Below are 17066 nucleotides of genomic sequence, written 5' to 3' on the forward strand. Positions count from 1 at the left end.
TAGGGATTTGTGAGCTCAGGCTTTGTGACTCATATCTTCCATGAAAATGAGACTTCCCTAGAGCTGAACACCCTCCTGCCAGCAATAGCAGCTTTAGGGCCCAATCCAATCCAACTTTCCAGCACCGGTGCAGCTGCAATGCAGCCCCAAGGTAAGGGAACAAATGTTCCCATACCTTGAGACCACCTCTGTGACTACCCCCACACCACAGGATGCAGTGCATACCCCATTGGAATGGCTGCACCAGCACTGGAAAATTGGATAGGATTGGGCCCTTAGCTTGCCAAAGAAAGATTGAGTAAAATCTTACAGCCAATCACAATCACCTAAAAGATTGCATCTCAAAAACACCTAAAGCAGTCCTAAACTACAGATGAACGTTAAGTCCCCCCTACCCAACTTAACACTAATACCCCATTTTTAAGTAAGTTACCAACCATATTGATAGTTTCCATCATGGGAGAGGATTTAGCAGCACTGAGTCTTGCACTATCCATTGCAGCCTGAAGGACACAAAACAAAAATTGAAACAATTAGAATGAGATATCAAATTGATGCATTCCAGCTTTCAACAGAAAGTACATATAGTCGGCCTGCATCTTACACGCAATTAACTTATGCAAAGTCAAGAATATGCATTTGCCCTCCCTCAAATGAGAGAAAAACAGCAGTTTAAATAGTGCAGACAATTCTATGTACCATTCAACTTGATGTTTGTGCACTCCTATCCTAGGAAACCTCCAACATGCAGCAACTGATGCCATTTCTTTATATCTAATGGATTTTATAAGTCTTCAGTGAGCTTCTCTGTTGGGCTGTTACCTTTTCCTGTTCTGTTGCACGGAGACTCAAGTAGTTGAGCACCTGGGGCTCTAGCACACTCAGTGACTCCAACAAAGCTGGGATGAGCTTAGGTGCATGTGGTTTGAGCATGGCCCCAGCACTTTTACTGATCTTCACCAGGGTGTTGATGCTACAAAAAAAGGGCACAGAAAAGAACAAGCTAAGGTATAACGACTTCTTCAATGTGTTATAAAAAAAAAAATCAACAACTCCAGAAATGAAACCTCTCTGCACAAATAGGATTCTACCAGATATATAAGGAATAACGTTTGGAGTTAAGAGCACCTAGCAGCAGTAGCAAGCAAGGTGTTGCTAGAGCAAATTGGTTCTTTAGCAAGCCTACTCTGAATTTGACAGCATACAGTTGAGAGAACCTATTGATACAAAGCAATCAAAGTTGGGAGAATTCAAATACAATGCAATCTACATTGGCTTCAGTGTAGCTACAATAGATGAAAACCAGAACCAACAGGGGATGGTACCTGTGCAGCTACATGGAAAAAGGACACTAACGTAGAGATTAGTCCTTGTTAGCTAAAAGAAAGCTGCCTCAGACATAAGTGGAACACTAAGCAATATCTGACAGATGAATCACATAGAACCTCATTCTCAGATCAGAAGCCTCCAAGTGACTGTAGCATTCAGGTTCCATCAGAAAACTCTCTTCCAACTCTCTCGTAATGCTGCCACAGTGTGTGCACCCCCTTCCATCCCTCTGGCAGTGCTTGGTTGCTTCATGTACTTTTCAGCATTAGCAGCAAGGAAAAGTAATATTGCCCCCCACTGAGGCAGTGCTGATAAAGGGATGTCAGAGGCCCCCCACAGGTGGCTATAGCAGCTCTTGGAACACAAAGTTGATGCAGTCATCCCCTGCATTCCAAGTACTGTATTTTCTCCAACACCATAGGATTGTGGGATTGCTTATTTTATTTCAACTAAAACCTGTAAGTGGGGGAAAAATCCTGCTCCAACTGAATGGGCTCCCAAATACTTAACTAAAAATTGGGGGGGGGGGGAATGTGGCAGAATGGAGGACAGAGAACATACCTAAGGGTCCGCACTTCAGTCACCGTACTCATCATTCCTTTATCAAGAAGGCATGGCAACAGTACAGCTATTGTTTTCTGACCTGCAGCCCCTTTAGATGGGTCACACATCTTCACACACACCTCAAAAAAAAAAAAAAAAGACACAATAAACTCATCACTGCTTCTTGAATGAAACATATGCCACTATGGGAGGTAAAATTCTGCTGGAAGCAATGGAATGGCCCTTATTCATACAAATTCAATTTAAATTTACCTTACTAAGAGTTTTCAGGGAAAATTCTGCTGCCTTTCGTACAGATTCCTGAAAAAGAAAAAAGGGGAGGCGAAAAAAGGTTTTGCTTAAGCTTTTAATATAGCAGAAGTCACTATGTGCAATAAGCATAAAGTTGTTTATCCCTATTCCATGTTCATCACATGCTTACAGAACTACCTCAGCTGCTTGTGTGGGAAGCCAAGAGGAGCCCCAAAAGTTCACGTTAAGTCAATCAATTATGAGGGTGTCTTATGGGAGACAGTTAAATGTTTCCACACAGTCTGCCTAGAGCAGCCATTTTCAACCACTGTGCCATGGGACACTGGTGTGCCACGAATGGTCCACAGGTGTGCCACGGGAATTTGGGAGAGGGTCTTTTATCAATAGGACCATTAGGGGATGTGAGCCCCAATTGACAGAATAGTGTGCCTTGTCAATTTTCAAAAAGCTGATGGTGTGTCTTGACCATTTTAGTGCCTTGCCAGTGTGCCGCGAGATGAAAAAGATTGAAAATCACTGGCCTAGAGTTCTAACAGTGTTCCACACAAATATAATCAACTAGATTTGTATGATTGCAGAAAGCATGAATAGTTTTGCTACCAACTGCAGAAACAAGTTCACCTATACTGACCTGTGACTGGATGCCCTGTTATTTTTACTTTTTATTTTACTTTACATGTATTGTTAGAACCTAACAGTAGCTTTGCGAGTAGGAAGTGATATAACATGCAGACAAACTTGCTGCAGGGGCTGAAATTCCAAGCAGAGTATAAATGAGCCAGAGAGAGGCCAGAGAAAGGCCAGACCAGGAAGGAATTCAGCTGGAACGAGGAGTTCTATGAAAGACTAGAACTATTCAATTGTAAAAATCCCTACGGGGGTTTAGAACAGCCTGCCTATGTAAACCACCTTGGATTAAAGTCTGAGGAGAAATCTGACGACCAAAGAAAGGTGGTATATAAATACCTGTATGCATGCATGCAAGCACAATAAATAAATAAATAAATAAATAAATAAATAAATAAATAAATAAATAAATAAATAAATAAATAAATAAATGTGAATTTTATCACTCTTGGTCAGACCCAAGACAAGCAAACTCTTTACAGTTATTACAAGATGAGTCTTGTTATTTGTGAGGGCTCCATTCCTAGAACTGATATGGATGACAAATATTGCACTAAAGCAAATCCATTTAAAAAACAATATCCTTTTGCTCAGCAATTTAAGAACAGCCTCACCTTACAAAAGGTCAGCACACAGAGGCAAGCAGTCTCTCCAGGTGCTTAGAAAGGCTTCACTCCGAGGCAGTAACCCCCTCCCTTCCCCCTTCCTTGGGAGCCCAGCGCAGGGAAAGAATGGAGGTGGTGATAAATAACTTGCATTCTTTCACATGCACTGGGGGAACGGAGGGGTTGCTTGCCTGGGAGTGAAGCTGTTCTAAGTGCCTGGAGAGGGAATGATTGTGGATTGTCTACTGGCAGCCCTCTTGCCCATTAATGAGGCTGTTAAACATCTTTTTTTCCTTTGATTTGAAAGTCTCTTATCATTGCATTGAGATAAAACTGTGGATGAAAAATCCATGGACAATTAGGTTATACCTGTATATATATTTTAGTACCTTAATGTCATCTTGTACTTTAAAGAGAGTTTCCCATATTTCTGGAAGTTTATCAATAATGTCATCCAAGGGTCTTCCTCTCAGCAAGTCATTCAGGGCTAGACAGCTGCAACAAGAGGGGTTTGGGGTTTTTTAATTATAGTTTAGCAATATAAAGTTTCATGTAATATATATTTCATGTAAGTTTCATGTAATATATTATAACAAAACATTCAGTTTCTTGAAACCAAGACATTTTTTATTAAACTTGAAGGACTGAAATAACGTCTAGATTAAAGCAACTTCCTCAAGAGGGAAAGACCTCTTAGGCCAAAAATCTCTACCAATACAACTGAATCCAATTTAAAAGTTCCCATCTCCCTACAAAAAGTGTTCTTGGAATAATTCAAAAGCATAGGTTATCTGTGTTGGTTCAAGGCTCATAACTAAAACCAACATTAATATACAGGCATCCCCCACATAGTCAACAGGTTATACTAGCTAAAGACTTTATTGGGAGTAAGCCCTATTGACCAATGGGACCACCTTCTGGGTAGACATGCATAGAAGTGTGCTGTGAATCCTTTCTTGTACAACTGTAATATTCCAAAGCAAGTCAAAGCAATGTTCTGTGACAGCTCCAATGCATGTCAATGGGATTTCTGACCCCTGCAAGTCCCAAAGTTGCATAAAAGCAACCTTTTGTTTCAGGTGTATGAAAACATCTGGAATATTTTCTGGTGGCATAAATCTCTTAATTTAGGTCCCCTGACAAGGATTCCACCCCCCACAAAAGCAAACTTTAAAGGTTTTTCTATACCATGTCCTTAATGGGTTAAAGGCAGGAAGGGAGAATTCACTCCAAGAAAGCAGCACTCACCCCTCTAGGTCATTCTCAGATAAATGTGTCATTTATGCCTACTTATTAGAATCATGCCATCTTAATCTTAAACCAAACTGATAAAACTGATTTCACTAGGATGCATCTAAGTATGCATGCTTAGTATTTTAGTGCTAGGCTTTTGGCTTTTTTTCTTCTTAAAATGTCTATCCTTTATAGTTACTTAAAAAATCTTGAAACTATACAGTGCTGGAAAGATACACATGTGGTTCTTCCAAAGCACCTAACTTTTCTTTGAACAACAACTGGATTCATACACACCTTGATTCTCTAATTCGCCACATGTTGCTTGTAAGATTATTGATTAAATCATCAAGTATTTCTTTCATATATTTGTCCACCTAATGGAACAGAAGTCACCTGTAAACATTAATAGCATCTGTACCTTGAAAGCTGTCATCTTATACCAATATTAGTGTGGACTATCTGTATGGAACCAATTGCAAAATTCTGGCTAAACAGAAATGTAAATCATGAGTTCTTGTTCTTGTTCATGAGTTAGAGCCTTCAAAACCTTTCCATCTGAACAACAGGATAAAAAATCTAAAAGTACAATGCAAAGGAGAATCCACCAGGGAATATCACGTCCAAAAGAGAAAGTATTTCAGTGACTTTCCTACATGAAAGGGGATAACTCTTACACAAAACTAAGGGCCAAATCCTTCCCTTGCTGCCTGATGGTGGTGAGCCACTTGCACAGTGCTGTCCACCATAAAGAAATCAGAATGTCACGAAAAGTGCTCTGAGAGCACGCAAGTTAGTGTGCTGCCAAGAGTGCTGAAGGGAAGGCCTGCACCCTGTGTCTTCAAGGCCTGTGTCTTCCTGCACCCACCACCAGTGGATTCCCCACTCACCAGAGCAGGGATGATGATGGGAGTGGTGGGAGGGAGGAATGGAAGCGGGGAGGGGGAAGAACAAGGCGGCGAGTAGGTGGGGGATGGGCAGATTGCTTCTCAAGAGTGGGCAGGATCAGCTGCAATGGCGCTGCCAATATCCTAACCCAATTCCAAATTTCAGGCCCGATTCTGTGGCACAGGGCAATGCAAACCTACAACAGCTATTTAGCTGTTATAGGTCCGAGTTGACCCACCCCCACCATGAAGGCTTACCTCCAGGTAAGGAAACAATTGTTCCCTTACCTAGAGGAGAGCTCCCGGACTGCCATAGAATTCAGCAGTCGTCATTTTGGCACTGCTGTATTGACAGATGGCAAAGGGGATAGGATTGGGCTGTAAGTGGCTATTCTCATGAGGCAGTCACACTCCTCTATTTTGCTGCATGTATAAAACACTGGAAGCCACAACCTATCATACATACATACAATGAAATAGTCAGGTGTACATTCATTGCATCTGAGTGTATACATTTGGTGTGCATTCTTTTTCCTATATGGAAAATATTATCTGCATAGGAAAAAACTGGGAATTTCTTATCTATAAATTACTTGTACAGCATGTTCGCAATACTTGTAGGCTGGCGCAGGCATTAGGTGCATTAGGCCTGCACCAGCCTAATGTGAAATTATGATTGCGCCATGAAAAAAACAAGCACTGAGTTCCTACAACTCCCTCAGGTTCACTTACTGCAGATTTGTCAGTCACGAGCGCATTCCAAATGCTGGTCATAGCCTGCCGAATCCCAATATTGGGATCAAACTGGTAACGATAGAGGCGAGGAAGCAGCTGAGGGAGGAATGGAGCCAGTTGTTCCCCAGCTTTGGTAGCAATCACATTAAAACCAAACGCTGCTCCCTGAGAAAATAAACAATAATATTGTTGAATGGGAAAAACTCTAGTAGACCAATTTATCATCTTTGCTCACATTTTACAAATGAGGTATGGGAGACTAGATGATAATCAGGAAATATTCAACACCAGTTACATGCCCACTATTATGACGTATGGAGTGTATGTGGAGAGGAAGCCTATATACTACAAATATCTTGGGCAGAGTGCAATATGTGTGCTCTCTGGGGTCTGGACTGCATAGGTTAGCCCAAAGGGATTAGTGGGTTAGAAGGTTTCTTGGTCTATTCCAATTATATATGAATTCTACAATCATGAACTTCATAATACAGGTCAGATCACAGGACCAAATTCCTTCAAAGTGATTCTCAACACACACATTATTATGCAACATGTTGGTTGTGTCATTTACATTTAACAGCCATAAAAACATTACCTTCCGAGAGTTCCACATTGCATGATGATTGGCCAAATTCATGAATTTGTACACCAGGTCTGGCTGGTTGAGATCACTAGCAAGTGAACAAAGTTCCTGATATGTAGAGAGACCCCGGCTTGGGAAAACAGAAATGAAAAGTTAAATGTAATTTATTTTATCTTTTGACTTACAGAAGTTACTACCAAAGCATGCATTAACTATAGAGGGCATTAAAATAATATATTGGCCATAGTTTAGGACAATTCTGCAACAATTACTTTTTCACAACTCCAACAAGAAAAAAAATCCATGGTAAAAGCTAGTGAGCAAACCCAGTGAGTCAGATTTGGACTAGATGAGAAAAAAAATCCAGGAAAGATTTTCCAAATATAAATACAAAGTGTAAAAATTGTGATTTATCAGTGAGCTTACCCATCTGGTGTCTTGCCAAGGCCTGATCCCTGAAATACCACAGTTTCCCCACTCACGTCATGCTTGACTCTGGAAAAAAGTGCACTTTTTGTAGGCAAAAGCCCGAAAACCAGTCACTATAACACTTGCTAACAGTTAATAGTTACTCCCTAGCCGTACTCTCTTAGAGACTGATATGTCTTTAAGGGACATTTTTTATGCAGGAACAGAGGTTTCCATATACGGACCCCAGTAGGATAGGGAACCCTATGAGGAAATAAATCTTGCCTGTGCAGTTCCCCTCTCTAGTTTAAAACCTGGAGTTCTGTGTGCACAGCACACTTTCAAAAACACCAAAATCTCCCTGATTAGCTATTTGACAATATTTTAGCTGCTTCAAAGGGGATTGATCTGCAATATACATATATAGTGAACATTCAAAATGGCACAAAGCTGTAAATAGGTTTGTTTGGGTAATTATTTGTCAGTAAGGCTAGAAGAAACGGTTATTCAGTTCAGTCTCCTACAGTCAATCCAGATCTTTCACACTCAGTAATTTTAGTCTGCAGTTCTAAGCAAACATAGAAGAAGTCAGCCCCCACGAATTCATGTTTAGGAATGGGTTACCAGTCAAATACATTCCCTGATGAAAACCTATTTCAATTCAAATTATGGTGTGTCAACTGCAGAAGGCAGGAGTCAGTTTGTACTGAATAAGCTTCATTATGTCAGGTAAAGATTGCACACTATGAATCCATGTACTACTTCCCCCCTTTAGTAATTCTCCTACAAAACTGCAGATGGGGTCAAACCAAATTTACATCAGTTATTTTCAAAGATCTGCTTCTTAAATCCCTGACAGATTCCCTGTTCCCTCCAACAATGCAACAAACAAGGGGTGCACAAAATACCTTTTCCCAGTCATAAGGGTTTCAACAAGCGTAGTAACCAGTTCCTGTTGATCTTGTTCACTCCCTAGCTCATATATCAAACCAAGGCCTTTAGAAGCAACATCTTGACTGAGTTCTATAAGAAACACAAAACAAAATTACAACTAAGAGGGAATCACAACTGAATTCTTATTTACTGAATCCATAAATTGCTTATTTGTGAAAAATCAAGGCTTTCAAAATAGCTAATTAAAAACTACAATTAAAAAATCCTTAAAACATAAAAATACAGAAACTCCAAACCCAAGATCAGGGATAGCTGCAGCGATCATGACAGTCCTCTATTGCATATGAAAGCAAAACTTCCCTTAAAGATTACAGTCATACACAACTTAACAACGGGGATTGGGACCGCAGTCCCTGTCATCAAGCAGCGCTTGACGCAATGCAGACCCTCCACAGAGAAGGGGATACTCTGCTCCGCTCCCCTCCAGAAGGTCTGAGCCTCCCAGAGGCAGTGCATGTCTGAGCACTGCCTCTGCAAGGTTCAGACTGAGGGAAATTGCATCTCTCACGATTTCCGGTTTCCTCTGTGAAACTGGAAGTTGCACAAGAGACACAATTTCCCTCAGTCTGAGCCTTGCAGAGGCAGTACTCGGGTGTGCTGCCTCTGGGAGGCTCAGATAACCCTCCAGGGTAGGGTGTTACTAAAAGGGCTGTTTTGTTTAGGGGAATTATTACACTGCCCTTATTGGAACCTTAGGATCGCAGGCTGGATAACAAGAGGGCGTAATGCAGAGCAATTCCCTTTTGCTTAAAGAGGAAACTGAGAGAAAGACAACTTTCAATAAAAGATTATAGTTTTATTACAAAAGCACAAAGGTAAACATAATGCACATGGAGAAATGATAAGTGTATGTTTCTTGGTCCTAGTACTTGAATCCAGTGTACCTAGCTTTCATGGTGGTTGCGTGTAAAGAGTATTTGGTGCATCCGAGGAAATTAGAAAAGAAAGGTTGTAGGGAAGGATTTTAGGGGTCCCTGATCTGCCAAACCCAGCTGCTAACTAAAGATGGGGAGAGAAGGAGAGAAAGGGGGGGGGAGTAGAAGGGAAAGAGTTCCAGGCGCAAAATAGTTACCTGTCCTGTAGAGCAGTTGGATTGGGGGGGGGGAGAAGAGTCCTGCAAAGAGGACCCTCTGACACAACACAGATGTGTTGGTCCTTGGAGAGAGAGCCAGAGAGAGCATGTGAGAGGAAGCCCTCACTTAAAAGGGGTTCTGACACTGCTGAGCTGGGTGGTAACTTGCTTACTACCACCCAGCAGGGTGCTTGGAGTGTGTAAAACATTGAAAGGATCAGGATGTCCCTTATCAGCAAAATTCAATGGGGTCTATGGCTGGTTTCCTAGCTGGGGGAACTTAAACAGTACAGTGAATCAGCAACCCAAGAAGGCAGTTCAAGTTTGCATACAGGACTTAAACAGTGATTGGGTTAAAACAATACAATGAATATAGTAATGTAGGAGACACTTAAACAATGATTTAAGATGCCAGACTTTCTCCCATAATGTGTGACCATAGGGAGGTGGTGGTTGTGTAACCATGAGCTTGTGACTTGACTTGATTGTGGCCTGTGTGCTAGGAGAAGTTTAGCCTGCATGATATTTTAGTCCATAGTAACATAACCAGATATATAGAGAAAATCACAACTTAAAGGAAAAAGGGGATTTTCACGTAACAAGGGGTGCGTGTCCCCGATGACCACATATGGTCATTGGATACATGATCCCGGCATTAGCTGGAACATCACTAAGGGGCGCACACCTGTATTTTCTTTACAATTTTCCTAAATGGTATGAGAATGTAAAACTCACTGTAAAAAGAATTATAAACATATAATGTAATAACAGAGAAGGTCTGTAGTCATCTGCAAATGTGCTTTCTGAAAAGAAGGAACAATAAGCAAGGTAACAACTTAAGGCCAAGGAGGAATATATGGGATAGACAATCCCTTCTGATACAAGCAGCCATATCATTAAATATTTATATACTGCTTTTCAACAAAAAGTGGTTCACAAAGCAGTTACATAGGAAAAGAAAATCATTATCTGGCTCCCTGAACCCAAAAGACTCACAACCTTAAAAAAAAAGATGCAGAAGAAACACCGGTAGCGTTAAACCTAGTCAAGGAAGTAAACTACCAGATTACGTAGACTTGTTGCCAGGTTTTATTCTTGCAATATAGTTAAAGGCCCCTCATTGCCTCATTGCCCCTCTGAAGTCTGCCACAGGCGAGGTCATCCAGGATCGGGCGCAGCAGATGGAACGCTGGGTGCAGCACTACTCTGAGCTATATTCCAGAGAAAATGTAGTCACCGAAGAAGCACTGAACAACATTGAGTGCCTGCCTGTGCTGGAAGAGCTTGACAGTGAACCAACCCTAGAAGAACTTCACGTGGCCCTGGACTCCCTTGCCTTTGGCAAGGCACCTGGAAAAGACAGCATCCCTGCTGAAGTCCTAAAATGCTGCAAAGAGATCATCGTCACTGAGCTGCATGAAATCCTCTGTCTCTGCTGGAGAGAAGGTGGAGTACCTCAAGACATGAGGGATGCAAACATCATCACGCTGTACAAGAACAAAGGTGACAGGGGTGACTGCAACAACTACCGCGGCATCTCTCTCCTTAGCGTTGTAGGAAAGCTGTTTGCCCGAGTTGTACTAAAGAGGCTCCAGGTACTTGCAGAGAGCGTCTATCCAGAATCGCAGTGTGGATTCCGAGCCAACAGGTCCACCACTGATATGGTATTCTCCCTTAGACAACTGCAGGAGAAATGCAGGGAACAACGACAGCCACTCTTTATAGCCTTCATAGATCTCACAAAGGCTTTCGACCTGGTCAGCAGAGACGGCCTCTTCAAGATTCTCCCCAAGATTGGATGTCCACCCAGGCTCCTCAGCATCATCAGATCCTTCCACAAGGACATGAAGGGCACTGTTGTCTTCGATGGCTCCACATCAGACCCTTTTGACATCCGAAGCGGAGTGAAGCAGGGCTGTGTTCTTGCACCAACCTTGTTTGGGATTTTCTTCGCTGTCCTGCTGAAGCAGGCCTTTGGAACTGCAACAGAAGGCATCTATCTCCGGACCAGATCAGACGGAAAGCTCTTCAACCTCTCCAGACTGAGAGCAAAATCCAAAGTCCAGCTGAAATGTCTGCGTGACTTCCTCTTTGCCGACGATGCAGCTGTCACTACCCACTCTGCCAAAGATCTCCAGCAGCTCATGGATCGTTTTAGCAAGGCCTGCCAAGATTTTGGACTGACAATCAGCCTGAAGAAAACACAGGTCATGGTTCAGGATGTGGACTCACCTCCCTGCATTACAATCTCTGAGCATGAACTGGAGGTTGTCCATGACTTTGTGTACCTTGGCTCAACGATCTCCGACACTCATTCTCTCGATGCCGAGCTAAACAGGCGCATCGGTAAAGCAGCTACCACGTTTTCCAGACTCACAAAGAGAGTCTGGTCCAACAAGAAGCTGACGGAACATACCAAGATCCAGGTCTACAGAGCTTGCGTCCTGAGTACACTTCTGTACTGCAGCGAGTCATGGACTCTTCGCCCACAACAGGAGAGGAAACTGAGCGCTTTCCACATGCGCTGCCTCCGACGCATCCTCGGCATCACCTGGCAGGACAAAGTTCCAAACAACACAGTCCTGGAACGTGCTGGAATCCCTAGCATGTATTCACTGCTGAAACAGAGACGCCTGCGTTGGCTCGGTCATGTCGTGAGAATGGATGATGGCCGGATCCCAAAGGATCTCCTCTATGGAGAACTCATGCAAGGAAAGCGCCCTACAGGTAGACCACAGCTGCGATACAAGGACATCTGCAAGAGGGATCTGAAGGCCTTAGGGATGGACCTCAACAAGTGGGAAACCCTGGCCTCTGAGCGGCCCGCTTGGAGGCAGGCTGTGCAGCATGGCCTTTCCCAGTTTGAAGAGACACTTTGCCAACAGTCTGAGGCTAAGAGGCAAAGAAGGAAGGCCCATAGCCAGGGAGACAGACCAGGGACAGACTGCACTTGCTCCCGGTGTGGAAGGGATTGTCACTCCCGGATTGGCCTTTTCAGCCACACTAGACGCTGTGCCAGAACCACCTTTCAGAGCGCGATACCATAGTCTTTCGAGACTGAAGGTTGCCAATACAATAGTTAAAGGATAAACTATAGGATCTGGTGATGGAATGAATATGGGGAGCAAAGGAGAGAGAGGAATTAAAGATGAATCCAATGCTTGGAGCCTATTCAACAGGGTGGATGATGACATTGTTAATGGATAAGGAAAGAATCGGGAAAAGTTAAGAAGTTCAAATATTTCCAGGGCAATTCTATGCATACTTACACAGAAGAAAGCCCCACTGTGTTTAATGGGGCTTATTCCCTGAAACACGTATAGCATTGCAGCCCAACTGCATTAAGAGCTTTGCTTCCACTTACAATGCCCAATATTAACTTCTATTTCCTAAAGATATATTAACTTCCATATTAACTTTATGGAATATTAACTTCCATAAAGACCTGATTGTTTTCAATCAAGAGGCAAAACTGTGAACGTGTAGTCTACTTACCATCGCTGTCAGATAAAACAGATACAAATGCACTTTGAATCTCGTTGAGATGAGACTACAGGGAGAGAAAAAGAGTGAACTTTAAGCATACAGTATTCTTGGACCTGTTCTCTCAAAAAGAAAAAAACAACGAACAAAACCCAATGGCGCATTAATTCAGATTTGCCTTCTTTTGATTCTAAAAGACTCATAGCCAAGACCAAGACTCATTCCCTACGCTACTGCTTAGGCTTCCTCTCTAGGAAAGTAACATCTGATCAGACAAAAAGAGAATACTGCCTCAAAATCAGCTCATTTGTCACAGAAGGAAAAGGGAACTGACTGAGAGTTAGATTGGGAAGTGCCAAGGAATCTGAACATTCTTCAGTGTGAATGAAAGAAGGTATGAGAATCCAACCAAAAAGCCTTATACATTCACGTGAGCTTCAGATAAAATTACATGTCTATAAAAACCAAAAGGCATTGTTACTCCCTATCTTTTTTTATGTAACCAGATGCTGCACTTAAAAAAAAAAGTAGAAAATCAAAATACAGAAGAAAAGAACAAAAGGAGATAAAAAAGGCAGAGCAAGAGGATATAAAAAATTAACACTGCAGAACCAGAGGGAGAGATAGACTGATTACTTTTTCTTCCTACCTTAATTTCTTTATGGGTGCTCAACTTCTTCACCAGTGACAAAAGCCAGATGCAGGATGCTTGCCTTACATGAGGATTGGGACTGATAATGTGTTTATTTAAAATGACATCTAAAACCCAGGGAACAACATCATTCACTTTCACATCTATTGTAATTAAAACAAATGGAGACAGATGAGAGCATTAAAGAGACAAAATAATTACAAACTAAAGAGAGTGGGGGGAAAAGAAAATTCTAGCTTTCACTAATGTTCTGTCCAAATATGAACTGATGGATACAGGCGTCTCATATGTACTTAGGAAAAAAGCTGCAACAAACTTTCCCAGAACAATTGTGGGATTTAAAACAGGACTGGTAGATATCCAACATTGTTTTTGCCTCCAAAATTAAATATTACCTATATAGATCTTGCCACATGGATGATCTTATTGTAAACACTACTCTCACAAAGAAATTAAGCATCCATTTTCTTTCCAAAGGTTGCAATCCTAGACACATGTTCCTGCAAGTATACCCCACTGAATTCTATGGGACTTACTTCTATGTAGACATGCTCTATAACAGCATGTCCTATCCATGTCTACCTGGAAGAAAGTCCCATTAAATTCAATGGTACATATTTCCAGAAAAATATGTATAGGACTGCAATCTAAATTTAGCAGCTCTATGCACTAGTCCCTGCAAAGAGAGAATATTAGCTCCTCAAAGCTCTCACCAGGCTACATCTCAGAGGCTGTGAGGGAACAAGAAGGACTCGGGTACAAAGGCATTCCATGAACTTTTCACTTAGCCCTTCCTCACCTTGGAATGCTCCCCAGAATGTAAACACACAACCTTCCCCGCATCAACAACCATGCTCTCTCTGGACCATTTAGACAGGAAGATCCAGATATTATTGAAATGTCTCTGGTCCAGGAACCGGAACACTATGTGAGAGGGTGAAGTACTTTTGATGACTGCCCAGAGCTGGGTACAAAGGTATTGCATGTCGCATGAGCTTCAAGCATGTGTAACCCCAGTAGTAAGAGTGGCACATGAACCTTGCTCTCTGGGTCTGTGCACATAGACACCTCAGCACCCAGCCTTCAACACACAAGAGTAAGTAGATTACATTGTGCCTAGGTCTGCAATGTGTTTCCACTTTTGTGAAAGAAGATCCTTATTAGGCAAAGCACATACACATATTACATGCAAATTTAAAGCTCAGCATGGGCTTATGACCTTGCTGAATAAGGCCCAGTATCAATGAGCTTTGAAAAGAAGTCCACAATAGTCAGAAGAAACAGATTTCACACAAATTGAGAAATCAGGGTTCCCTGTAGATACTGCTTTTCTCCTGCCAATCATGAAGTCTCCATCACATCATAGTAAAAGGCAAGGTGCTAGCAGAAGGCTTAATTTCAAGTGAGTCATAAGGTGGCACTTGTGAGGGGAGGGAAAGTAAACAGAACAAATTCGTTCTCATTGATACCAGACTGTAACTGAGCTTAGGAAAAAGCACTATGTGCACAAGAAGAATTTTGAAGGTTTTCTAGATGTTACCCACACCCAGACATACCAGCAGGAGGGGTGTATTCTTCTTCAGTTACCATCCATGCATCACGGGCAGCTACTGAGCTTGTTCCTATTGCAGCACTGGTAATAGCTTCACCAACAGTGAACTGGAGTTCAATTTGCTTGGCCTGAAAAAAAACAAAAGGAAAGCACTAAATTGCAACTTGCTCACTCGCAAGTACCTACTTTCCTAGAAAAATACAAGTTGTAACTTCTGTAAAATACAGAAGATATGGTACTCTTTACCAAAACTTACTGGATGAAATTTATCAGCTCACTCCTGTGTTTAAATCAGTGACACCTGAATGGCAATTCCCTGACCCCAACAAAACTTTATCCAGGTGGGGCCTCCATATCCACAGATTGTGTATCCACGGATCTAGCTCAATGCAGGTTCCCCTCAGAAAGCCTTCTGGAGGTGACCACTTCAGTCACCTTCAGAGGGCTTAAGGCGCCAAAGATCATGGATTTGATTATCTGAAGTTTTCTGTATCGGGGGGGGGGAGGTGTCCAAAAATTGATCTCCCACGGATATCAAGGTCCCACCAGTATAACTTCTTTGGAAGACTTTCGCATAAATGTCTTTAGAAAAAAATAATCCTATAACCATAGGCATTTTCACTTAGCAAGCAGCACATTTTTGAAGACTCAAGCCATTTTAACTAAGCAGCCTAAGCAATCCACTAGGTGGATTGCAAGCAAATTTTAGGTGGGTGTCCATTCATTTCAATGTATATTTTATTTTTAGTATATTAGACTTAATACTACCATAGAATGTGACTGCATTTGGGGAAATGTTACAGATCTATATTTTTAACAGGCTACTATGTATATGCTTTTAACAATGCTAGTTAATGGGGCTTACTCCTAAGTAAGTGTGAATAGGATTACAGCCTTAGAATGTTTGGGAATTTTTTTTTAACAGATCAGCAACTACTTGGGAGGGTTAGGAGGGTTATTTAATTAATTGAATTTGTTGTATGGGGGTGTTAATAATTTTCCTGCAGGATGAGGTAACTTCTGGCCATGTTGTCACTTCCAGGTTAATGACCTCATTTCTGGTGGGTCCCAACAGATTGCCATTCTAAAACATGGGTCCCGGTGCAAAAAAGTTTGAGAAACACTGGTCTAAGCCATTTACTCATTTTTAACCTATTGCTTAGCCCAGAAGTTCTCACACTTATGTGTTGTGATGCCCCAGCCAGGAAAGCCCTGTCTCTGCCCCCTTAAGGGGCGGAGCAATGGCAGCAGCAGCAACATGATCACCAGGATCACATTGTTGCCGCGGCTGAAGGGGGGGTTGTACATACCAATGCCAGCCTCCTGAGTGGTGCAAGGAGCCCACGGATGCCTCTGCAGGGCTTCTCAAGCTTCAGAATGTCCAAAAATAACAATTGTGACCCACTTCTGACTTTGGATCGTGAAACCAGAAGAGGGTCACAACAGCTATTTTTAGACATTCCAAAGGTTGGGGAGCCCTGTAGAGGCATCCATAGGCTCCCCGCATTACCAAGGAGGCTAGAGCTGCCACTTGTAAGTACAAAAAAATCCCTTTAGGCCCTGGCAGTGGCGTGATCCTGCAATTGCATCACTGCCTTCGCCCCTCCCCCGCAAAGACTTACAGCGGTTCCCAAACTCCCAGAGAGTTTTCCAAACTCCCTCTTAGCATCTTGACACCAGGACTACAGAACGGTTTCCCTTAATCATCTTCAAAACAGAACTACTGTCAAAACTCTGTAATGCAGCAACTGTGACTTTATCATTTGCAATGGACTGGTGAAGATTTAATGGAGACAATCCTTTAACATAAGCATAAAAAGGTCATGAACACGTTATGGAAAGCTTCCTCATCCCCCTCTCTCCTCCTCTTCCTTGTGTTATTTTCCTTATCTTCCTTCACCTAAGTTAATCATTACATTGGCACCAGGATTAGCAACCATCAAAGCTAATGACGACTTTTATACAGCTTAAAATTTTAGTTAATAGCTATAAAGGCTAACTAGGTTAACTGCTGGTCTGCAATTACAGAAGCAAAAGGGAATTAATTCTTTTAAAAAATCCAAAGAAATGAGGGAAGGGAGTGCACAGTCTACAGCCTGCTCCAAATCTCTTAAGTCACGGTTTAAAAAT

At 42.1% G+C, this 17066-nt stretch overlaps 1 protein-coding gene across 4 annotated transcripts in view; it reads right to left on the reverse strand.

The window, feature by feature from the left end:
• The window catches only part of ECPAS (Ecm29 proteasome adaptor and scaffold), an 85717-nt gene that overhangs the window by 18598 nt on the left and 50053 nt on the right, over window positions 1-17066 (reverse strand). For all 4 annotated transcript variants that reach the window (XM_066613627.1, XM_066613625.1, XM_066613626.1 and 1 more), the window contains 13 exons: window positions 14941-15064; window positions 13382-13527; window positions 12745-12799; window positions 8132-8246; window positions 7242-7310; window positions 6828-6945; window positions 6230-6397; window positions 4908-4987; window positions 3767-3872; window positions 2146-2193; window positions 1891-2012; window positions 823-973; window positions 438-503 (listed from right to left, as the gene is read on the reverse strand). In XM_066613627.1, coding sequence (XP_066469724.1) covers window positions 438-503; window positions 823-973; window positions 1891-2012; window positions 2146-2193; window positions 3767-3872; window positions 4908-4987; window positions 6230-6397; window positions 6828-6945; window positions 7242-7310; window positions 8132-8246; window positions 12745-12799; window positions 13382-13527; window positions 14941-15064 — 1368 coding nt within the window. The remainder of the gene's footprint in view (window positions 1-437; window positions 504-822; window positions 974-1890; window positions 2013-2145; window positions 2194-3766; window positions 3873-4907; window positions 4988-6229; window positions 6398-6827; window positions 6946-7241; window positions 7311-8131; window positions 8247-12744; window positions 12800-13381; window positions 13528-14940; window positions 15065-17066) is intronic.

The sequence above is a fragment of the Tiliqua scincoides genome, chromosome 2 (assembly GCF_035046505.1).
Source record: "Tiliqua scincoides isolate rTilSci1 chromosome 2, rTilSci1.hap2, whole genome shotgun sequence".
Lineage (NCBI taxonomy): Eukaryota > Metazoa > Chordata > Lepidosauria > Squamata > Scincidae > Tiliqua > Tiliqua scincoides.